We start from the raw sequence: 25296 nt of genomic DNA on the forward strand, positions 1-25296 counted from the left end.
AGAACAATAGAAGTGGAAATCAACTGTACAAGGAGAGATAAGAAACTATGTTGCATATCTTATCAGAGAAATATACTTCTTTTTCCAATTATGGGCACTCATTTTTCTCCCACTCCCATTTTATAAAATGTATGATCTCACACAAGACTGGATTCACAGCTGCACTGCTAGATACTGCTGTGTAATGTCCTCCATGCTGCTGCTGCTTCTGAGCATGTGCTACATAGTAGCAGAATAGCAGAAATCCCTGGGTGGACAATACATGAGAGACATTATAGCACCTAGTCTGTTCCTACTAACTGAAAGACAGATGAAAATTTTGGCTAGTGCCTGGGTAACTGCTTGAAAGTGGAGGACATAAGTGATGTAATGACCAGTGGTGGTGATATTCCATATTCACATATAACAGCTTATTCTGAACATGGTAACACAAGATCCACTTTAAATTAAAATAAAGACACAACAAACTAAGTTTTGGAATAAAATGGCCGTGGCGTTTTTATTTTTGGGTTACTTCAATAAATTGAACTTTGATATAATAAATAATAAATAATCCAACCAAGAACTGCAATAAAATTGACCAAGACAGCCAATCCACCCGTAAATACCGGGCAATTTTCCCACAAAATTAATGCTACGATATAACAAAATACATTAAAACAGGGGAGGGAGGGTGGGATCTTCTTTCTTCTTGACAGGAATGACAAAACCGTTGAATCAGCTGTTATTTATACAATAAATTCTTCCCGCACTTTTTCATATCTGCCAATCAGGAGTCCAGGAAAAAGCAGGAGACCAACTGTAAAAAGCCGGTTTGAACCTGCTCGTGCACCGCACAGCTTATTAAAGACAGCATTAACCCTTTCAGACTTCCAGCAGTATTTTCACCACATATTATCTACTGACCACATAAAAAACATTTTTAATAGGGGTCTATGTTCTCATGAGACCCCCTTGTATCCTCAAAGGGGGGCTTGCATGGTAACACAAGATCCACTTTAAATTAAAATAAAGACACAACAAACTAAGTTTTGGAATAAAATGGCCGTGGCGTTTTTATTTTTGGGTTACTTCAATAAATTGAACTTTGATATAATAAATAATCCAACCAAGAACTGCAATAAAATTGACCAAGACACGAATCCACCCGGAAATACCGGGCAATTTTCCCAAACGCTGTGACTAGCTAGGCAAGGGCCCCCCAAAACGCCATAGCCATTTCTCCACAATAGCTTGGAAATCCAAATTAAAGATGTCCAAGCCAACCTCAGACAAATGGACCAAATCCCTCCTATACATTCCAGGAATGACCTCCTCCAGCTCCACATGCCTGAAGGAAAAATCATTAAGTAACAGCATAAATTTCTCAATATTTCGATTAACTCTCTTGTGAATCTTTTCAAATAAGAACAAATTAGGATGAGACCAAAGAAACCTCGGTGTAATCTCCGAAAAAACAAAGCAAGAATGAAAGAACTCAGATTTTAAAATGGAGATATCCCTTTTCATGAAAGCAATTAAATCGAGGGCACCAATTTTTCCAATATCGTTACCACCTAAATGGATAATAATTAGGTCCGGATAATGCCATTTTCTGCCAAATTACGCATCTCAGGAACAAGGTTCTTCCATAGCATACCCCTCCTAGAATGCCAAAATATATTACAGGAGGAAGAAGAAAAAGAGAGGTTCTCTGTGTAAGACCTCACAATAGCTCTCTTCTCAGCCCAAAAGACATAGGAGTGTCCGATGATCCACACAGTAGCCGGACCTATGAAATGAAAGATGTTAATAACCGGATAAATTAGGCTACTTTCACACATCCGCATCCGGTGTTTTGTGTCCGGCGCCGTGTGGTGAAAAGCCGTACTGTCGGATCCGGGCTGCAGCACTGACACCGGATTCACATGCGTCGCCTGATATGGCTTTGGCCAGATTTAAAGGAGCCAGCCGCAGAAAGGTATGCTGAATCGGGGGACGAGAGAGAGAGAGAAAAAAAAAAAAGAATTTTGCATTCGCCGGGCACTTGTGGGGTTAAAACTCAGTGTCCAGGCATGCGCTCTTTAAAAAGCCGTTCCGGCGCTGCAAGAAAACGTATCAGGGAACGCATGTTTGCCGTATCCATGTCCTTCCAGCACGATGCGGCGATCATTACATTCTGGGAAAAAAATGGATCCGATTCCGGATCCGGTTTTTACAATTTTCACCGCATCGTGCCAGATTACAAAAGACGGATGTGTGAAAGTAGCCTTAGGACGAACATATAGTCTAAACATATTAGACTCCCACTGACCAATCCTTTTCATATCATTATCTTGTAAGCCAAGCCTGGCTGCTTCTGTTGCTGCTCCTATCCTGAAAGAATGGGATGAAAATTTAAAACTTTCTAAACCAGTGGCTTTCAAACATTTCTTCAGCACTGCACCAAACTGAAAAATGGTAGCCGGCTCACCAATAGAATGCATTAAAAATGGGCCCCCTCTAGCCGGTCTGAGAGCTGATCAATGCTTCGCATTTGCCACGGGACAAATTGAAGTATCCGAAATGGGGTTCAAACGTAAACTGGCTCCCCTACCCAACTGATCCGTTTTTGACTTTCTAATGAATAACAGCAGATATGATTCAAAGAAAGTCACATCCTCAAGAAACAAACCCGAGGGTAAAGATTTTTTAGAAGATACAATTTCCCCAACCCTCAAAGCTGCAAAAAATGCCAAAGTAAAAGCAGATGAAAATAAACAAGGATTCGCTAAAATTATTGCAAATAGAAAAAATAGCTGCGCAAATTCTTTTCAGCAAATCAAAAGATATGGTTGCGACAACTATCTGGCTTAAAATTCTGCTTCTTAAGACCCTTAAAAAACTGTCTAACAGGAAAAAGTTCAGAAATGGGGCTCACGCCATGTATTTTCAGAAAAAACAAAACCCCCCGCAAAAGATTTGGTTAAAAATGAGAATGATAAACCCAAAAAAAACTAAATGTTCAGCGAACGTTAAAGCAGAGGCAGGATAAGACGAAAAACAATTATAATTATTCGCTGTACAAAATTGCGTCCACTGGCGCCAAGCAGCCGAATAATCTGACCAAGTTCTTTTTGCTAAAGATTGTCTAATTAAGTAAGGCACTAGACTTGAACTATGTTCCAAATATGTGGTAGACAGAGAATTCCTCTGATGTCTCCGTCTGGAACTTCTTTCCAAAACAATGACCACTGACGATGACAAACAAGCTTAGCATTACAAATATCAACAGTAGGGGAAAAAACAGCTTTGATCCAAATATTAAATTCTAAGCAAAGTAGCACTAAAGGCCTAATAATCTGAGCAGCCCATTTATTCTTAGAAGACAGCGTATTAATAGCAAAGACCAAACCTTGGTTATTAGAAGAGAATATAATATGCTTGTCTCTAATAAATGGACCCCAAAGATGAATAGATTCAAAGATTGCAACAAGATCCAAAACAACAGGACTTTTAGTCACTTTTACTGAAACGCAGGATTCGGGCCACTTGCCTGACACCCAGTGACAAGCAAAACATAGACCAAGGCCCGCAACTCCATCCATATAAAATGATACATTTAAAGCATCTGATGTTACAAATGGGTGTTGCCAGACAGATAGAGATTGTAGCGCCTTTAGAGTAACCTTCTCCTTCTTTAGGAATGAATTGATCATAAAACAAAGTTTTGAATCTTTATTTTGGGGAAGAGAACAAGTCATTTCATTAAAATGCCTAAAAATTCAATCGAAGCACATCGAATCAAAACCGTTTTCTCATCAGCCACATGAACCCCAAAATGATGATAAATCCATAAAAACCTTTGCAATAATAATGCACAAATGTCAGAATCACTAGGGCCAATAAATAGGAAATCATCCAAATAATGCAAAACGCCACCCCCAATACTGGCAGCTTCAACAACCCATTGCAAAAAAGAAGAAAATTGCTCAAAATAAAAACATGACAAAGAAAAACCCATGGGAAGGCATCTATCAAAAAAAGTATTTTCCTTCAAAAATAAAACCCAAAGAATTAAAACCAGCCGGATTAACTGGCAAAAGATGAAAGGCAGATTTAATATCTGACTTGGCCATTAATTAATTTTTAACAAATTTTTGCTAAAATTCTAATGCAACGTCGAAAGACGTGTACTTACCTGAGCAAACATCTTTGGTTATATCATCATTAAGGGATGATCCTAAGGGGTTGGATAAATGATGTATAAGCCTAAATGAGCCTTGCTCTTTCTTGGGTACAACCCCTAGGGGGGAAACCCTAAAGTCCTGAAAAGGGGGAACATCAAAAGGACCGTAAGTCCTACCCGCTTCTAATTCTTTCACAATTTTTTTTAGCAATAAGAGGAAATTCATGCACTGAGGAAAGATTTTTTACCACTGTACACCCTATGCCCTTAAATGGGGGCACAAAAAATCTGAATTTAAAACCTTCATAAAGGAGGGAGCTGCTCTCCCGATCTGGGTAAATTTCTAGCCATGGGACCATGTTTTCCAAAGTCACTGGTGTCAGAGCTTTTTGAAACGGATTCTTTGTTAATCCCTTGTTGACTAGATTGGATTTGCTTTCTGAAAACACTTTGAAATGGGGTGGGCACCTGCACAAATGGAGCATTCATGCCAAAATTGAAAATTAAAAAACCACTCGCAGGAAGATTCGTTAAATGCAAAACAGATGCCCTTTTTTGCAGGAACACTCACTCCCTGTCTTGAGGATGAAAATCTTTGAGGCAACATTAAGTTTAACCATAAACCCACATTTTTAGAGCCCCAAACTAATTAGGGTACATGGCAATCTTTTGGCGAAATGCTTCGTCATAATGAGGCCAAGCCATACCTCCAAAATTGCGGTATGCTTTTAATATAATATCAACATGTTGAAAAAGGCCAGAACATAAGTAAGGAAATTTTTCTCCAAGGACAGCCGCATAGATTGAAAATGCCTGAAGCCAATTATTAAAGGATTTTACATTAGCTTTCTTTTTCTCGTCAGTTTCATCTTTCTTATCATGTCTACCCAGCTGTTCACTGGCAGATGGTAAAAGGGAAAACAGATCTACATATTCTCTATTCCAAATAAGCTCTCTTGTGGAGGAGCTTAAATGGAAACCTAACGGAAAAAATTCACAATTCAGTGACTCTTTCAGGTGAATTTCAGGAGTCCAGGTTTTACAATAAGACCGCCGCTGCCAGAATTAACTGCTAAAGAAGCAGACCTGGGCAATAAAGCAGAGTCTGTACTGTTTAAGTGCTCATTAAAAATGTCCTTAATTAATAACTTTAAATTAAAATAGTAGCTATACAATGGAACATCATTATTCTCACCGCGACGTTGTGATGGATGCTCCTGGCTGACGGTACCACCAGCGCCCAAGCCCATAACAATGGGCGAGCGCGGCTGGGTCTTCTTCTTGGAAAGAATCTGGGGACCCGGCTCTCCAGGACCTTGCTGCAGCAAAGTCGGATTTTAACTGCGATGATACCTCGGTGGATGGCAAGGGGCATGATGTCGCCGGCAATCCCTGGGCCGCTGTGGTGCTTGTAAGACAGAGGCAGCTAGATGAGCTGTGAGGACCGCTGCCAGTCGCCGCCGCTTCAGCTGCCATTCTCAACAGCCACACTGTCGCGTCTCCGGCAGGCAGAGATGACGATGGCTGTTCCGACATATGACTCCGCCGGGAATCTCGCGGAGGACTGCGAGACTTCCGGTCTGCCGATCTCCAGTCCCGCTGACTCATGTCCGGCCGACTGCCTTCACTCCTGGAAGCAGCTGAGGGAGGAGAATAAGTGACACGGGCTCGGCGGCTTCTCCTTGAAGAATGGCTAGGCTTCACGCCAGCAGGGGATTCTGAGGAAATGCCAGGGGACGATGGAGGATGAGGAACAAACACTGATAAAACCTCAGGGACAGAGGTAAGGTTCATAGCAGGCTGTGTAGCCAGACAGCACTGTATCCATTCCATTCCATCATCCCCTTGGGCCCGCTTGATCAGCTGTTGTAATAACGGCTCCATCAGCTGGTCTTCAATTTTCTTTCTTCTTGACAGGAATGACAAAACTGTTGAATCAGCTGTTATTTATACAATAAATTCTTCCTGCACTTTTTCATATCTGCCAATCAGGAGTCCAGGAAAAAGCGGGAGACCAACTGTAAAAAAACTGCTTGAACCTGCTTGTGCACCGCACAGCTTATTAAAGACAGCATTAACCCTTTCAGACTTCCAGCAGTATTTTCACCACATATTATCTACTGACCACATAAAAACCATTTTTAATAGGGGTCTGTGTTCTCATGAGACCCCCCTTGTATCCTCAAGGGGGGGCTTGCAGTTACCTAAAGCAGAAGATACTGTTTAATGATTTTGTCATTTTTCCACACCACTTTTGGGCAGAGTTGGCATGCAGCTTATCCTGAGCATCTTGCATCACTGTTTAATCAGTGGAATCAAGGTAACAGGACAAAGATTGCTGCAATCTGATTTATAGACTTTCAACATTGCACAAGTGCAAAAGTAAATATATATATATAATATATATATATATATATATATATATATATAAATATGCAGGGAGATACAGCTTTATAACTCCATTCATCCCGGAGCGCTCCACACGCTGCAGGTGAGTATTACAGCTCAAATTTCTACTTAGTCTTCTGTCTTTACTGTAATTCAAATAATCTTTTCTGGTGCGGACATCTTGTATTTTATTGAAACAATCAAAGCTTAAGTGTAAAGTATCAGAGAGGTAGAGAATAGCCGCCCGAGCCTCTGATAAAACAGAAGGCATATGTGAGACTACTGGTTCTTGGAGACCGTGGGATAATCTTACCAATGCTCATTCCCAATTATTGGCCCATGTGATATACATTGGGCCTATAATTGGGAATGAGAATTGACAGACAAACATTTTGATCAGATGCTTTATGCCAGCATAAAAATAGCTCTTATTGGCAGTACATCGCACTCCTCTTTTCCAACCTACTAACCTTCTTTAATATTTCTACTTCATATTCTCTCTCTTTCCTTTATTCATCTTCATGTCAAATTCACCTCTTATTCCTGAATTTCCTCTTCTCTTTCTATCCTTCTCCTTCTTGTTTTTTACTTTTCGTCTACTTTGTGTTTCCTCCTACTCTTCATTCTTTTCTTTCATGCTTTACCTATTTTTCCTTTTTGATTTTTTCTCTCCCTCCTTTATGTTCATTTTCTCTATTGCTTGTTTACTTTCCCCTTTTTTGTCCATTTTTTCTCTTTTACTTCTGCCTATGTATATTTGTCCTTTTAATTTTTTGCTTATTCTTCTCACTGTTCTTCTCCACTTCATATTTTTGATTTTTATCTTTTTGTCTTATATTCTTCCATGTTTTCCTTCTTTCCTTTCTCCACCTCAATTTCTAGTTCTTTCTTTTCTTGTTTTTCATTCTTCTACAAATTGTTCTTCTCTTTATTTCCATTTATTTTCCTTCTATTTTAAATTTTCGTCTCTTCTTATATTCCTGCTTGTTGTCCTTCTTTCCTTTTCTTTTCTCCTTTTCTATTTTATTTTCCCTTTCTCCCTTTGTTCTATTTTTCATCTTCTTGTTCTCCTTCTAATTTTCTTTTCTTTTTCCATTTCTTCTTTCATGTTCCAAATCTTCCTTCATCTCCTCATTAGTCTTCTTTGCTCTCTGATCTTTTCTTTTTTTGCTTCCATTACCTCCTTCTTTTCTGCTTTCTTTTCTTCTACTTCTCATTCATCTCATTGCTTTTATTCTTCGTTAACTTCCCTTCTTCTCTTCCTTTCATCTTTCTTTTACCTTGCATTCCCTCAGGGTGTGTGCATACGCTGCGGAATGCTCTGCGGATTTGTCTGCGCGGATTCAGTAAAATTCGCAGGTAAATCCGCAGGTCAGAAGACCTGCAGTTTATCTGTGGATTACCCTGCGGTTTTGCCCTGCGGTTTATCATCTCTACAATGGAGCCGATGGCAAACCGCAGCGGAATCCGCAGAAAGAATTGACATGTCAATTCTCTCTGCAGTTTTGAAACCACAGCAAAATCGCACTGAAAATTCTGCACCATCTGCACAGCGGTTTTTATTTTGCATTGAAAATAAAGGTGCTGTACAACGCAGCAGAAACTGCTGCGGATCCGCAGGGCCAAATCCGCTGCGGATCCGCAGCAGAATCCGCAGCGTGTGCACCCACCCTAATACTCCTTGTTCTTATTGACTTTTTCTCCTATTTCTAGTTTTCTTTTCTATTTATCCTCCTCCTTATTGTCTATCATCTTGATATCTTTCTTCTTTTCTTCGATGTTTTCTCTCTAATTTCTCTAGTTTGAGAAATTGCTGTTGTCTTTTATCTCTGCTGTTGAATCTTTTGCTTTTTTTATTGCTTCTTTTTGGACTTGAGCTGATCTTCTTACAGACTTTTTCTCCTCTGTATCTTTTATCCACACTGGTATTTTTTGAATATATTCTTTATTATATTTTGCAAGTGAAAAATGAACAGAGAAGTGAACAATCACATTTATACCAAATGCTACATGTGGGCAAGTGACAAGTGAAAACGGATATAAAATGTAACAAAAGAATACAGTACGATTCCACTCAATCATTAACACGTAAAGGAGTTGTCTTTTAATACTTTTCTCTTTGTTTTAAAGACTTGAATATGTGGAAATTAATAAACATATTGATAGTCACCCTCCACAGCTTCATCTATGTCTTTTCAACATGCTCTGGTCTTTAATATTTATTTGCTGCAGTTCTAGTGTTAAGACTGCCAGGCACATGACTGCGGCAGCCAATGGGGTTGCTAAACCTAGTGATTGGCTGCAGTGGTCACATGTACTGGAGTCATTACAGTACAGCTACCATCCCAAGTGAAGCCGGAGCTGTCAATGAAGTGGGAGGAAAAGCCAAGGGGCCAGACTGACAAAGGGGTGGTGCTACATACTGCCCACTGTACACTGAGCACCTATTTTGCATATTAATTCAAACCTAATTCTCTTTAAAAACGGGTTGAAATGGTGAAAAAATGAAAATCTATCAATTTTTTTGAGGTTTGTATATAAAACATTTAGATTGCAGTATAAAGGCCTTTTTATTTAAAGGGGACCAGGTCAAAAGGAAGCAGGGTCTTCTCGTGGATAATTCCATCCGCTTCCCTGAGTGTTGCATTTTTTTCTTTTTTCTAAAATCCGACATGTTTCCAAAGATATGAGTCTTTTCATCTGGTGCTGATTTTTATGGTCTTTATGAAGAGGGTTTTTCTCAATCACAGGGAAATTATGCAGAACGGCACAAGACACGCCCTCCGAAAAAAGGTTATAAGTCACACCCACTTGGTAAAGACCATAGAAATTAGCATTAAATAAAAAGGCCCCAGATCTCTGGAGTCATATGAAGGATTTTAATAAAAGAAAAACTGGCATACTCAAAGGAGCAATGGGAATAAAATTGGACCAAAAACTGACGGTGACCTGGTGAAAAAAGATTGTAAAAAAAAAAATCTTAGTAGAAAAAAAATAGCTCCATACATTTGGTCTGTATCGTCTATTTTTGAGACGCATACATTTTTTTTTAGTTTTCTACTAATGGACATATGTGTGGTGTTGTTTTTTGTCTGGCGAGAACATTTTTTGTGAGGTACATACTGTATCTCGTTTCATGAGTCCCGTATGACACCCATAAGCTTTGTGGACTCATGTGGTACATCTGGGGATCAATAGAGGTTTAAACTAGCGCCATCGAGCCACTTTCTGCTTCCACTCATCATTATTGACTCCTGGTATTGGTGTTGTTCAGGGCTTCCCAGAGACAGCCAATGTGGAGCGAGGGCGCCATATCTGCTGACAAGTAGGGTGCCAACCTTTGCTGTATCACATTCTCTATCATATATAAGCTATCATAACTATGGATGGCGAGTCACCTTCTCATTGATCTTTAAAACACTAGCCTTCCCATTCATCTTTCCTTTTTTTCCGGATGTCCCAATACAATACTGTCTACCCACCCTTGATGGTATGAGTGTATTTTAGCCATCACTTATCTATAGGGCATTTCAGGGCTGATAGGGCCAGTCATCGACAAGTGGAGGCGCCATTCCCATACAGTTTCATATAGGTTGCCAACCTCTGCAGGTAGGCAGGTGTGCAGGTCAAGGACTACCTATAGGGTGAACATAGTGTGCACTCTTTAGTATGGTGCTTGCTACTGGACAGCATGGTGGCTCAGTGGTTAGCACTGCAGCCTTGCAGTGCTGGAGTCCTGGGTTCAAATCTCCACCAAGGGACAACATCTGCAAGGAGTTTGTATGTTCTCCCTGTATTTGCATGGGTTTCCTCCCACACTCCAAAGACATACTGATAGGGAATATAGATTGTTAGCCCCATCGGGGACAGTGATGATAATGTGTGCAAAAAACTGTAAAGCGCTGCAGAATATGTTAGCACTATATAAATAAAGAGTATTAAGAGAGTATTACTGTAGTGGCATTTCATTAAAAGTTATATTTCAACCCCTTAGAGACGGAGCCAATTTTTAAAATTCTGACGAATATCACTTTATGTGGTGATAACTCTGGAACGCTTCAACAAATCCCATTGATTTTGAGATTGTTTTTTCGTGGCACATTATAATTTATGATAGTGGTAAATTTAGGTTGATATGTTTTGTGTTTATAAAAAATATCAGAAACTTGACAAAAATGTAAAAAATTGCAATTTTCAAACTTTGAATGATTATCCCTTTAATCCAGATAGTCATACCACACAAAAACATTAATAAATAACATTTTCCTCATGCCTGCTTTACATCAGCACCATTTTTAAAACGGCTTTTAGGAGGTTTAAAAATGCAGCAGTAATTTTTCATTTTTTCAAGGAAAGTTACAAAATTTATTTTTTGAGGGAGCTATCCAGGTTTGAAGTGACCTTGGGGGTGCTATATATTGGAGACCCCCAAACGTGATATCATTTTAAAAACAGCACCCCCTGACATATTGAAAACTTCTGTCAGGTAGTTTATTAACCCTTCAGGTGATTTTCAGGAATTAATGCAAAGTGGTATAGCAGGAATGAAAAAATGTTTGTTTACCACCTAAATGTCGCTAACTTCTGAAGTGACCACTATATCCGGGAGACTCTAAATCCCCCGTTACATTAAACGATATCCCAGCGATCCCACCAGCGATCCGACATGATGGGATCGCTGGGACATCATTAGGCTGATCACTTTTGACAGCAGCATCTAAGGGGTTAAACAGATATGGACTGTGCCAACACGTTCGTGGATTGTCACCTGTGTGGGGATAATATTCTCTTATATCTCAGGTCAGCAAAAAGACATATTGGCTGTCATTAAGGGGTTAATATCAACATTTTTTCGGGGTTCCTCCATGTTAGCCTTTTTCAAACTGAGCTGTCATGGGGCAGTAATGCAAAAACAGGAGATGCAGAACCTGGGCCCCTGAACTGCCCCTCAGGCTAGGGGGATTCCTGTCTTTCCTTAACTTGGGGCTACCCTTGAAGGTAGGGAGGCCCAAGTCACCGACCTGTCCCTATCTCCTGTTTAGTCCTCATCTAAACCCCCAACCCCTACCCCAGGAGGTGAACAACGTAAACTACACCACAAAGCACATTAACAGGATGACAAAATATTGGAGTGAGGGGAACTCAATACCATTAGGGAAATGCACAAACAAAGGAACAAGGTAAAAAAAACTCAGTACTTAGCTTGTGCACACCGCTGCCTAACTCCACACTACAGATAGCACAGCAACAGGACTCCAAATACCAGACTTGGCTGACACCAGAGAGCTGCTTCTGCAAAGGATGGTATCAGAGGAACGGTATCACCAACAGTCAGCTGACCCATCAGGTGACCTTTTAAAGGATGTGGGAGTGGTCACCAGCAATATCAGCTGACCTAGCAGCACTACAGTAACACCAGCTTGCCAGTGGAGCCTCCCCTATTTATTTACTCTTGCACATATTGTTTCGATATAGAGCTTTGTTCACTAAGCTGTACATCAAGCCCTGAACATAATTAATGAGAAATATAGTGGTTCACATACTTATAATGAATTATTGTCTTTTTCAGAGAAAATGAAGCTTTTCATCTTCCTTTGTTTCAGCCAAGCTCTGCTTTGTGCATTTGTGTGTGGACACCATGGTGGACCACATGATGATGACCATGACCATGATGGCCACCACCACAACAATGAACCAGATGCTTTGCTCAAGGTAAACACAGCAATCATTTATTTGTTCTACAAGATGTACTACCAACTGACTGCCACTCACCCTCATGACAACTTGCTCTTTTCTCCATTGAGTATCACAAAAGCATTTGCTTTACTCTCACTTGGTGCCAAGTCCAAGACCCTCAATGAGATCCATGAAGGACTTGGTTTCAACAAATCCTCGGTATCAGAGGAAATGATCCACAATGGCTTCCAGAAGCTTCTAAACATCATCAAGCAACCAAAAAGCGGACTTCAGTTGGACAGCACCATCTTCATTGATCCCAAGCCGAATCTTCATAAGGCGTTCTTAGACGACGCTCAAAAATACTACCAATCGGACGTCATGCCCATCAACTTCGCCGAAAAACCAGAAGCATTAGAACAAATCAATAGTTACGTGGAGAAGAAAACCAATGGGACAATTAAAGATCTCTTGGACAATCTTGATCCGATGACAGCTCTGGTTATCACCAGCACAATATTCTTCAAAGGTAAGGAGGAAAACAATCATCAATTGATTTTAGGAAGTGAATATATCAAATATGGCTGCTATGGGGGTCAAGAGAGCGGGAAGCCCCTATTTCTCCTTAAAACCAAAGCAGTGCTCCATAGGCTGCAAAAAGGAGACAAGGGATCGTAGCTTTTTTTATATTTTCTATTGGGCTCCTCCTCATTAAAGGGATTTTAGTAATTTATGGAAGTTGAATTTCCTTCACCTTCATCAGCTGAATAAAAGAGGCCAATTTGCTCCATTGAGTGTTGTGTTCTCTTTGTCTACCAGGCATGGTCCTGTATATTTGGTACAGACTATTCCTGGTGCTGTAGATCAGTCCCAATCAGGTGATTGAACTGTTGGATCGGGCACAGCCGCTACTAAATGTACAGGACCGTGCCTGGTGAACAATGACTCAGGCTGGAGTGCCGCAATCTAAAGGAGGGAGGTGAGAGTGAGACCGTTGGAGATCAGATTTAATAAACTATTATGAAGAAAAAGTATTAATTTTATATCATCTGAAAACCTCAATAAAGAAGTGTAAGAGCGGGGTCACTTATCTATAAGGAAATGTAATAGGTTTCATGTCACCATGATACAAATAGAGAAAGAATGGAAGTTTAAAAACTGCAGATACAGTATGTAACAGATGCTAAATAAGGAATAAGTGAAATACTGGTGGAATTTCTTGTAGGATCCTGGGAACACGCTTTCAACGTAAATCATACCAGAGAAGAAGACTTCCATGTGGATGAGAACACAGTAGTGAAGGTTCCGATGATGAGCAGACGAGGAGAGTATAACACGGGTTATATACCTGAGATTGGATGCACATTGGTCGAAATCCCCTTCAAAGGAAACACCTCGGCAATTTTTGTCTTACCAGAGATGGGGAAGCTGCATGATGCTGAAAAAGCTTCTCTGAATTTGCCAGAAGAGGCATGGAACAAAGCAATGAAATTAAGGTAACAATATCTATAGGATATCATTGTACACATTCACTATGTACAGAACTGACTTCATATTATATTCCAGAGCTGCACTCAATATTCTGCTGGTGGAGTCACTGCGTACATGCATTACATTACTGATTCTGAGTTACCTCCTTCATTATACTCCAGAGCTGCACTCACTATTCTGCTGGTGCAGACACTGTGTACATACATTACATTACTGATCCTGAGTTACATCCTGTATTACACTCCAGAGCAGCACTCACTATTCTGCTAGAGCACTCACTGTGTACACACATTACATTACTGATCCTGAGTTACATCCTGTATTATACTCCAGAGCTGCATTCACTATTCTTCTGGTGCACTCAATGTGTACATACATTACATTACTGGTCCTCTACTGATCCTGAGTTACATTTTATATTATAATCCAGAGCTTCACTCACTATTCTGCTGGTGCAGTTACTGTTTACATGCATTACTGATCCTGTCCTGATCCTGTACTTATCCTGAGTTATATCCTGAAGTATACTCCAGAGCTGCACACACTATTCTACTGGTGGAGTCACTATATACTTACATTAATCATTACTGATCCTGAGTTACATCCTGTATTATACTCCAGAGCTGCACTCACTATTCTGCTGGTGCAGTCACTGTGTACATGCATTACACTACTGATCCTGTACTGATACTGAGTTACATCCCATAGTATACTACAGGGCTGCACTCACTATTCTGCTGGTGTAGTCACTGTGTACATGCATTACATTACTGATCCAGAGTTACCTCCTGTATTATACCCCAGAGCTGCACTCACTATTCTGCTGGTGCAGTCACTGTGTACATATATTATATTACTGATCCTGAGTTACATCCTGTATTATATTCCAGAGCTGCACTCACTATTCTTCTAGGGCACTCACTGTGTACACACATTATATTACTGGTCCTGTACTGATTCTGACTTACATTTTGTATTATACTCAGAGATGCACTCACTATCCTGCTGGTGGAGTCACTGTATACATACGTTAATCATTACTGATCCTGAGTTACATCCTATATAATATTCCAGAGCTGCGCTCACTATTCTGCTGGTGCAGTCACTGTGTACACACATTACATTACTGATCCTGTACTGATCATGAGTAGTGTTGAGCGATACCGTTCAATACCCCAAAATATCGTATCGGATGGTATCGCCTGATACGAAAAAAATATCGGGTATCGCCGATTCCGATACCGGAAGTCCCATTCAAGTCAATAGGACTTCCAGTATCGGAATTTAAAAAAGCCCTTTATTTCCTTGTTGGCTAATTCTACATAATTGAAAACAAATAAGAATCATGTAGAATGTATTGTGGGAGGTGGAGGAGACATTAAAGGCATAGTGGTTTATTCAAATCACATGGCATAGCATTAATTCCAATTTTTTTTTTCAAGACGTTCGGAGTTAAAAAGATATTGACTATGTTAACCTTTTTTATATTTTGTCAGATATGTATGTTTCACAACTTCCATGCTCTTCACCTTCTTTTGTACTTCTCCCACACTTTCTCCTTCATGATCCGCAGCAGTAGCATTTTTTTCATCAACTTTTTCTTCACCTTATTCATCTTCTTCTTCTTCATCTTCTTCCCATTAATTTTTTTTTTCCATTCTTCATATTCTTCTTATTCAGCTATTATTAATTTTCATATGCTATTTCTTCATCTTCTTCCTATTCTTCTTTTTCTTCATTTTCTTATGGTGACAGGCATTCCTGTAGTACTTATATATAAAAGTTATAAGATTACACCTTATACACCTTACGTTCTGCCTGTCACTAAAGATTTACAACAGGATTTGTCCGCGTTCAGTTTGGCCTGCAGCAGCAGGCATTTTCCAGGGGCACCACGAGGAGGAACGGACTCACCCCCATTTACTGCTTAGTCTTCTTCTGCTTATAATTTTGATTTCTTCTATGCTGATTTTTAGTCTTATGCTTAATGTTCTTCTGATTTCTGTTCTTCTGCTTTTGCTTCTTCTGCTTCTTGTTCTTCTGTCTTTTGTTCTGTATCTTGGTGGTTGTCTTCATGTTCTTTGTCCTCTTGGTCATATTATTTAGGGTCATATTTCTGGTCTTCTTTGGTGTGGTCTTCAGGGTCGTCGTCATCAGGGTCGTCGTCATGGAGATCAATACGGATTACCAAAGACAATTTCAAAAAGCTTGATCTTGGAAATGTAGCAAAAGGTACAAGAAGGCTGAGAAACTGGCGAGAACCAGCTGACAGTACTGGAACCCGTAGTGGCAGCAGAAGGAACAAGAGCCAATGGCACTACTGAGGAACAGCTGACAGTGCTGGACCACGATTACTAAGCAGAAGGTACCTGTGCTAGAAACCGCTACCAAGGACCAGCTGACGTTGCTGGACCTCGGATACCGAGATGGAGGCACCTAGGCCAAAGGCTCTGGCGAGAACCAGCTGACAGTGCTGGAACCCGGATGGGTAGCAGAAGGAACAAGAGCCAATGGCACTACCGAGGACCAACTGACGGTGCTGGACCACGGTTACTAGGCAGGAGGTACCTGTGCTAGAAAGCACTACCAAGGACCAGCTGACGGTGCTGGACCTTCGGATACCGAGATGGAGGCACCTAGGCCAAAGGCTGTGGCGAGAACCAGCTGACAGTGCTGGAACCCGGGTGGGTAGCAGAAGGTACCTATCCAAAGCAAAGTAGCCAGGCCGCCAGCCGGCCGCAGTTACCGAAACCCACAGTCCTACAGGGGGTCCATGTCCCATTGGCACTACGGATCCAGCCGTCAGTGCCAGTTCCCGCAGCCCACATAGGAGTCACCTAAACTGCAGGCACTGAAGAGTCGGCTAACCCGGCCGCAAGACGACAGGACAACGGATTGTTGGCATAGTGACCTTGACACTACCCGGAAACAGCTGGCGTGCTGGAACCAGGCTGGGCAACAGGGAGTACCCGTGCCAAAGACACTGCCGAGAACCAGCTGACGGTGCTGGGACCCAGATGGGTAGCAAAAGCTACAAGAGCCAATGGCACTACCGAGGAACAGCTGACGGTGCTGGACCATGGTTACTAGGCAGGAGGTACCTGTGCTAGAAAGCACTACCAAGGACCAGCTGACGGTGCTGGACCTTCGGATACCGAGATGGAGGCACTTAGGCCAAAGGCTCTGGCGAGAACTAGCTGACAGTGCTGGAACCCGGGTGGGTATCAGAAGGTACCCATCCAAAGCAAAGTAGCCAGGCCGCAAGCCGGCCGCAGTTACCGAAACCCACAGTCCTACAGGGGGTCCATGTCCCATTGGCACTACGGATCTAGCCTTCAGTGCCAGCTCCCGCAGCCCACATAGGAGTCACCTAAACTGCAGGCACCGTAGAGTCGGCTAACCCGGCCGCAAGACGACAGGACAACGGATTGTTGGCATAGTGACCTTGACACTACCCGGAAACAGATGGCGTGCTGGAACCAGCCTGGGCAACAGGGAGTACCCGTGCCAAAGACACTGCCGAGAACCAACTGGCGTTGTTGGAACCCAGGGACAATCATGGTGAAGGCCGAGGCCTACTTGGTGGTAGTTTTAGATTGTTTGTAGGCTACAACAGACTGTCAACGTGCTCCAATTAGGCATCTGTCTCCACTCTGTTTCCAGGTTTACACGTGACCACCAACACCGCCAGTTTATGCGTACAGCAGCCGTCTGCCCAATCCACATGTGTTCCTGTGTTACTGGGGTTCTGTAATGTCAGCAGATCCCCTGATGTGTGTTTGCCAATGTCTCCTGCTCTGTCCACATTCCCACCACTTGCAGTGGGAAGGTGGACAGCGCAGGAGACAGTGCCGGACACACATTGGGGGATGTGCTCAAGAAACAGAACACCAGGAACACAGGAACAAGTGTGGAATGCGTGGACAGCAACTGTGAGCAGGAACTGGAGGTGTTGGAGGTCAGGGGAAATACTAGAGACAGAGTGGAGACAGAGGCCAAATCAGAGAATGTTTAAATCTGAAGTAGTTACAATTTGGAGGCAGCAGCAGTTTGACCTCCACACAGCAGGGGATCAGCTGACGTTACTCACCCCCACTTTCACATAAACGAGTGTTTTTTTCTGTGTGGACAGCACTTCCGAGCAACAACTGACGATGTTGGAGCCCAGGGTTAGTCATTTTGTAGGCTGAGGCCTACTTGGAGGCAGTTTAAGATAAGACGTTGTTAGAATTTGGAGGCAGCAGGAGAGTTTGCCGTACACACAGCAGGGGATCAGCAGACGTTACCGAACCCCACTTTCACATGAACAAGTGTTTTTTTCTGTGTGGACTGCACTTTCGAGCACCAACTGGCATTGTTGGAGCCCAGGGACAATCATGGTGTCGGCCGAGGCCTACTTGGTGGCAGTTTTAGATTTTTTGTAGGCTACAACAGACTGTCAACGTGCTCCAATTAGGCATCTGTCTCCACTCTGTTTCCAGGATTTCACATGACCACCAACACTGCCAGTTTATGCGTACAGCAGCCGTCTGCCCAATCCACATGTGTTCCAGTGTTACTGGGGTTCTGTAATGTCAGCAGATCCCCTGATGTGTGTCTGCCAATGTCTCCTGCTCTGTCCACATTCCCACCACTTGCAGTGGGAAGGTGGACAGCGCAGGAGACAGTGCCGGACACACATTGGGGGATCTGCTCACGTAACAGAACACCAGGAACACAGGAACAAGTGTGGAATGCGTGGACGGCAACTGTGAGCAGGAACTGGCGGTGTTGGAGGTCAGGGGAAATACTAGAGACAGAGTGGAGACAGAGGCCAAATCAGAGAATGTTTAAATCTGAAGTAGTTACAATTTGGAGGCAGCAGCAATTTGCCCTCCACACAGCAGGGGATCAGCTGACGTTACTGACCCCCACTTTCACATGAACGAGTGTTTTTTCTGTGTGGACAGCACTTCCGAGCAACAACTGACGATGTTGGAGCCTAGGGATAGTCATTTTGTAGGCTGAGGCCTACTTGGAGGCAGTTTAAGATAAGACGTTGTTTGAATTTGGAGGCAGCAGGAGAGTTTGCCGTACACACAGCAGGGGATCAGCTGACGTTACCGAACCCCACTTACACATGAGCGAGTGTTTTGTCTGTGCGGAAAGCACTTCTGAGCACCAACTGGCGGTGTCGGAGCCCAGGGAAAATCAGGAAGTAGGCCGAGGCCTACTTGGAGCCAGGTGTAAATCTGAGGTTGTTTGACTGTGGAGGGAGCAGGACACTTTGCCATACACACAGCAGGGGATCAGCTGACGTTACCAAACCCCACTTACACATGAGCGAGTGTTTTGTCTGTGTGGACAGCACTTCTGAGCACCAAATGGCGGTGTCAGAGCCCAGGGAAAATCAGGTAGTAGGCTGAGGCCTACTTGGTGGCAGTTTTCGATTGTTTCTAGACTACTACTAACTGTCAACGTACTCCAATTAGGCCTCTGTCTTCACTCTGTTTCGAGTATTTCCTCTGGCTTCCAACCACGCAGGTTGCTGTCCGAAATGCCGTCTGCACAACCCACACTTGTTCCTGTGTTACTGGGGTTCTGTAACAGCAGCTTCTCCCTAGAGGTGAGTCAGGCAATGTCTCCTGCTCTGTCCACTTTTCCACTACAAGTAGTGGGAATGTAGACAAAGCAGGAGACATTGCCGGACTCACCTCTGGAGATGAGCAGATGTTACAGGAACCAGGTAACACAGAAACAAGTGTTGATTGTGCAGACGGCACTTGAGAGCAGAAACAGGCGGTGTTGTAGGCCGGAGGAAATACTCAAAACAGAGTGGAGACAGAGGGCAAATCAGAGAACATATTAAATCAGAGGTAGTCAGAAGTTGTAGGCAGCAGGAGAGTTTGCTGTACACACAGCAGGGGATCAGCTGACGTTACCGAACCCCACTTACACATGAGCGAGTGTTTTGTCTGTGCATACAGCACTTCTGAGTACCAACTGGCGGTGTCGGAGCCCAGGGAAAATCAGGTAGTAGGCCGAGGCCTACTTGGAGCCAGGTGTAAATCTGAGGTTGTTTGTGGAGGGAGCAGGACACTTTGCCATACACACAGCAGGGGATCAGCTGATGTTACCGAACCCCACTTACACATGAGCAAGTGTTTTGTCTGTGTGGACAGCACTTCTGAGCAACAACGGGTGTTGCTGTAGCCCAGGAAATAAAGTTCAGGTCATAGAAACATGAACACAACAGGAGACCTGGATCCTGTTGCCAGCCAATTATTTATTCTGGAAGAGGACTGGCAAATTCAGGTGAGATCCAGGCCTTGTTCATTTTCAGAAAAGTAAGCCGGTCAACATTATCGGCGGATAGTCGCGTGCGACGGTCTGTTACCACACCACCTGCAGCACTAAAGACACGTTCCGATAATACACTGGCAGCAGGGCAAGCCAGCACCTCCAATGCATACTGGCTAAGCTCTGGCCATGTATCCAGCTTAGAGACCCAATACTTGAATGGGGAAGAGCTGTCTGGGAGTACACTAACAGGGCAAGACAAGTAGTCTGTCACCATCTGACAGAAACGCTGCCTCCTGCTGACTGGAGCCGTCTGTGATGGTGTAGCCGTTTGTGGCGGTCCCACAAAACTTTTCCACATTTGGGCCATACTGGCCTTGTCTTGTCCTGCGGCACTGCCTCTGCTACCTCTTTGTACAGAGCTTCCTCCACTGCCTCTACCCACATGGCTGCTTTGAAAAGCACTACCAGCAACACTTGCGGGGGGGAATGGAGAACATGATGGCCTGCACAAGTGTTTCTTGGTACTCGCGCATTTTTCGCTCCCGGTTCAACTGCGGTATGAGGCTTTGTAAGTTGTCCCGGTAGCGAGGATCTAGGAGGGTGTACACCCAATAATCAGCCGTGTGGAGAATGTTGGCGATGCGGCGGTCTTTTAACAAGCACTGCAGCATGAAATCAACCATGTGCTGCAAACTGCCAACTGGACCGGAAACGCTGTCCCCAGCTTGAGGCAGCATCTCAGCCTGCTCAGCATCACCCCACCCTCGCTGTACACAATGACTACTAGAGCCTTGTGTACCTCCCTCCTCTGGAGAGATATGTTCCTCCTCCTCCATTGACTCCTCGTCATCCTCCTCACTAAGTGTCCCCTGCCTGGGCCTTTGTGTGGAAGCACGTTGCGCAGACTTGCCAGAAGCAGATGGCATTTCTGACTCCTCATCCTCGACCTCTTCAAAAACCTCCTCACTTAGTGCTTGTAAGGTTTTTTGAAGCAGACAGATAAGGGGGACAGTCATGCTGACTAGTGCATCATCTGCACTGGCCATCCGCGTGGAGTCATCGAAGGCACGCAATACTTGGCAGATGTCCCTCATAGTGGCCCACTCAGTGGTGGTGAAGTGTGTCCGGCGCACAGTGCGACTTGTTTGCGCCTGATGCAGCTGGTACTCCATTACTGCTGCCTGCTGCTCACACAACCGCTCCAACATATGTAACGTTGAATTCCACCTGGTGGGGAGGTCACATATGATGCGATGTTCTGGCAGGCGGAATCGGCGTTGCAGAGATGCAATGCGCGATCTTGCCATGCTGGAACGCCGCAAGTGAGCACACTCTAGGCAAACCTTGTGCAGCAGTGCATCAAGATCCGGATAGTCCCTCAGAAAGCTCTGCACGACCAAATTGAGCACGTGTGCCAGACATGGTATGTGAGTGAGGTTGCCTAGGCCCAGAGCTGCCACTAGATTTCGGCCATTGTCACTCACTACCAAACCTGGCTGGAGATTCCCTGGCACAAACCACACATCGCTCTCCTGCTTGATGGCATTCCAGAGCTCCTGTGCTGTGTGGCTCCAATTCCCCAAAGAAATTAATTTAAGGACGGACTGTTGACGTTTGGCCACACCTGTGCTCATATCTGACCTAACAGGCTCATGCAGTGCTGATTCTCCAGAACTGTACCCGGCTCCACAACATTGACCCAATGGGCAGTGAGGGAAAGGTATCATCCCTGTCCATGGCTACTGGTCCACGCATCGGTGGTCAGGTGGACCTTGCTACTGACGGCGTTTAGTAGCGCATTTTTAATTTTTACCTCCACATGCTTCTGCAGGGCAGGGACAGCTTGCCTGCTGAAATAAAAGTGGCTGGGCACACTGTATTGTGGAACTGCCAATGACATCAAGTTCCGGAAGGTGTCAGTCTCCACCAGCCTGAATGACAGCATCTCAAGGGCCAGTAGTTTGGCAATGCCGGCATTCAGAGCCAGTGCTCGGGGATGGTTTGCCGAGTATGGACGCTTTTTCTCCCATGCCTGTGCTACCGATTGCTGGTGAGTGGCCTGGAGGTGTGCTGATGACTGAGAACGTGGTTCAGTGGGTGGAATTTCACTGGGTCTCTGGACAACAGTGGCAGTGTTTCTTCCATGGCGTTCCAGTGAGGAAGCCGAACCAGCTGTGTGTGAGCTGGAGGAAGAGGCCCCAACACGAGCTGAAGAGGTGGTAGGTGCTGCTGAAGGTTGGCCTACATCTTCAGTGTGTCTGTGTAACTCCACCTCGTGCTTGGTACGCACATGTTTCCACATATTTGTGGTATTGAGGTTGCTCACATTTTTCCCTCATTTAACTTTCTGATGACACAGCTTGCATTTGACAAAGCAAATGTCATCTGCAACTGTGTCAAAAAAAGACCACGCACTGCAAGTCCTGGGAGCGCCCGTTTTGTGTTTTGGAAGAGGATTGCTCCTCACGGGTGCCAAAGTGGAGGCTACAGGCAACCAAGTCTGCCCCCGCCCTCTCCCTCCTCTTTTGGCCGTTCGGGGAATCTCTTCCTCAGAGCTGCTCCCACCACCTTCCTGTGGCTGACGCCATGATGGGTCAAGGACCTCATCATCTCCACTCCCCTCTTCAAGCACCGGCTGGTCCTGGGTTGTCTCGCCAGCACCGTACACACCAGAAATTGGCAACTGAGTCTCATCATCATCAGATGAGCACTGAGGTGTGCTGACAATAGGCACTGGCCCACCCGCCTCTTCAGATTCAGAGGGACAAAGCAGTTGCGCATCACTGCATACTCCCTCTTCTTCACGCTCTAGAATGCTGCTTGGCTGGCCACCTCTTTCCAAGCCAACAGATTCTGAGAACAGAAGTAAAGATTGAGATGGCTCCTGTCCAGGGCTCTCAGACTGCCTGGGCAATTTGGCAGGTGGTGAAGAGACAGATGGTTGCTCTTCAGTGCTCTGGCCGTGGGAGGATGCAGAAGTCATTGAAGTGGATGCGTTAGCTGCCATCCATCCGACAACGGCTTCAATTTGTTCGTCACGCAGCAGTGGGGTACGGCGAGGTTCTACAAAGCTGCGCATGAAGGACTGTTGCCTGGTAAAAGTGGGGAATGCCGGGTCACTGGTGGCCGCAGCAGACACCGAATCCCCACGTCCTCTCCCTGCTGAATCCCCCCGTCCTCTCCCTGCTGAAACTCCACGGCCATGACCACGTGCCTTACTCCCTGCCTTCTTCATCTTGGTAGACTGATAAAGATAGGCAGAAAAGTAAAAAAGGGGTGGCTTAGTGTTCTTATTCCTGAACACCTGCTGACTAGTATAAGAAACACTAATTTGGCTAAGCGTGTGTGTGCTACACTTTAATATGATCTAATGTGGCCTACACAACTCTAAAGTGGAGTGTTTGGTGAACTTTATTTCCTTTTTTTTTTGGGGGGGGAAAAAGAAAAGGATGTGACCAAAGTTTGAAAGCTATAGTATCACAAACTTTTTGGAGCGATTACAATGCAGGAAGCTAACCTACAATGCAATTGATGAGGCTCCAAAAAATAGGGTGATACTAGTCTGGCTGGTCCTGAAGGGCGCAAGCCAGCAAAAAGGCTCCTCTATCTAATCCTATATAGTGTTTGCAACCAACCAATGACAATGGATGCGGATGGAAGCACACTAATATAGGAGCAAAAATCTGGACAAACTAGCTGCAAAAAAAGGACTATGTATGAGGCAGTGACGCACGCTGAGCGGACTACAACCAGCGGTGGCTGTAGAACACACTGCAACGTGAGCTGCACTCACACACAGAGAGACCTATCAGACAGCCAAAAACAGTGCAGAGAAATGGGCTATAGCACTGAAAGGCTGCTGAAAGGCTCCGCTGTCCACTCCTTTAGTGTTTGCAACCAACGTATATGGATACGTATGGAAGCACACTATACAGGAGAAAAAAAAAGCAGCAATAAAAGAAAAATGTGTATGAGACAGAGACACACGCTGGGCGGCCTACAAGCAGACGTGCCTGCAGGACACACTACACAGCGTGGGTCTGCACTCACACAGCCCTTGCAGACAGCTATTAAAACAGCGCTGCAGGGCTGCAAAAACGCTACAGTAGTGGATTATGTAGCCTGGGTAGGGCAATAGATATGTTTGATGATCGCTATTTCTAACTGTCCCTCACAGTCTTCAACAGCAGCCTGTCCCTAACTGAATTCACAGCAGAGTGAACCCGAAATGGTGGCTGCTGCGGTTTTTATAGTGCATCATGACATCATTTCAGCAGCCAATCACAGCCATGCCAGTAGTTAACATGCCTACATGCCTAACAGGATGTGCCCACACTTCTGAGGATCCCCATTGGCTGAATCAAAATCGAGCGGGCTCCTAGCATTATGGAAACTTCCAATTCCGGTATTCGATATGAAAAAAGTATCGGAACTAAGTATCGGAATTCTGATACAGCGAATATCGGCCGAAACCCGATACTTGCGGTATCGGAATGCTCAACACTAATCATGAGTTACATTTTGTATTATAATCCAGAACTACACTCACTATCCTGCTGGTGCAGTCACTGTGTACATATATTATATTACTGATCCTGAGTTACATCCTGTATTATATTCCAGAGCTGCACTCACTATTCTTCTGGTGCACTCACTGTGTACACACACTATATTACTGGTCCTGTACTGATTCTGAGTTACATTTTGTGTTATACTCAGAGATGCACTCACTATCCTACTGGTGGAGTCACTGTATACATGCGTTAATCATTACTGATCCTGAGTTACATCCTATATAATATTCCAGAGCTGCGCTCACTATTCTGCTGGTGCAGTCACTGTGTACATACATTACATTACTGATCCTGTACTGATCCTGAGTTACATCCTGTATTGTACTCCAGAGCTGCACTCAGTATTCTGCTGGGGCAATCACTGTGTACACACTTTACATTACTGGTCCTCTACTGATCCTGAGTTACATTTTGTATTATAATCCAAAGCAGCACTCACTATTCTGCTGGTGCAGTCACTGTGTTTACTTACATTACTGATCCTGTACTGATCATGTACTTATCCTGAGTTATATCCTGAAGTATACTCCAGAGCTGCACTAACTATCCTGCTTGTGGAGTCACTGTATATGTATATTAATCATTACTGATCCTGAGTTACCTCCTGTATTATACTCCAGAGGTGCACTCACTATTCTGCTGGTGCAGTCACTGTGTACATACATTACATTACCGATCCTGAGTTACATCCTGTATTGTATCCCAGAGCTGCACTCACTATTCTGCTGGTGCAGTCAC

At 44.0% G+C, this 25296-nt stretch overlaps 1 protein-coding gene across 1 annotated transcript in view; it reads left to right on the forward strand.

The window, feature by feature from the left end:
• The first annotated feature begins 6487 nt into the window (after positions 1-6487).
• Positions 6488-25296, forward strand: part of LOC141092138 (alpha-1-antitrypsin-like) — a 93488-nt gene continuing 74679 nt past the window's right edge. The window contains exons 1-3 of the mRNA XM_073578075.1: positions 6488-6638; positions 12105-12740; positions 13437-13707. Of these exons, the coding sequence (XP_073434176.1) occupies positions 12110-12740; positions 13437-13707 (902 nt within the window). The 5' untranslated portion in view covers positions 6488-6638; positions 12105-12109. The remainder of the gene's footprint in view (positions 6639-12104; positions 12741-13436; positions 13708-25296) is intronic.

Source organism: Dendrobates tinctorius, unplaced genomic scaffold (genome assembly GCF_039654945.1).
Source record: "Dendrobates tinctorius isolate UK_male_01 unplaced genomic scaffold, ASM3965494v1 ptg000058l, whole genome shotgun sequence".
NCBI lineage: Eukaryota > Metazoa > Chordata > Amphibia > Anura > Dendrobatidae > Dendrobates > Dendrobates tinctorius.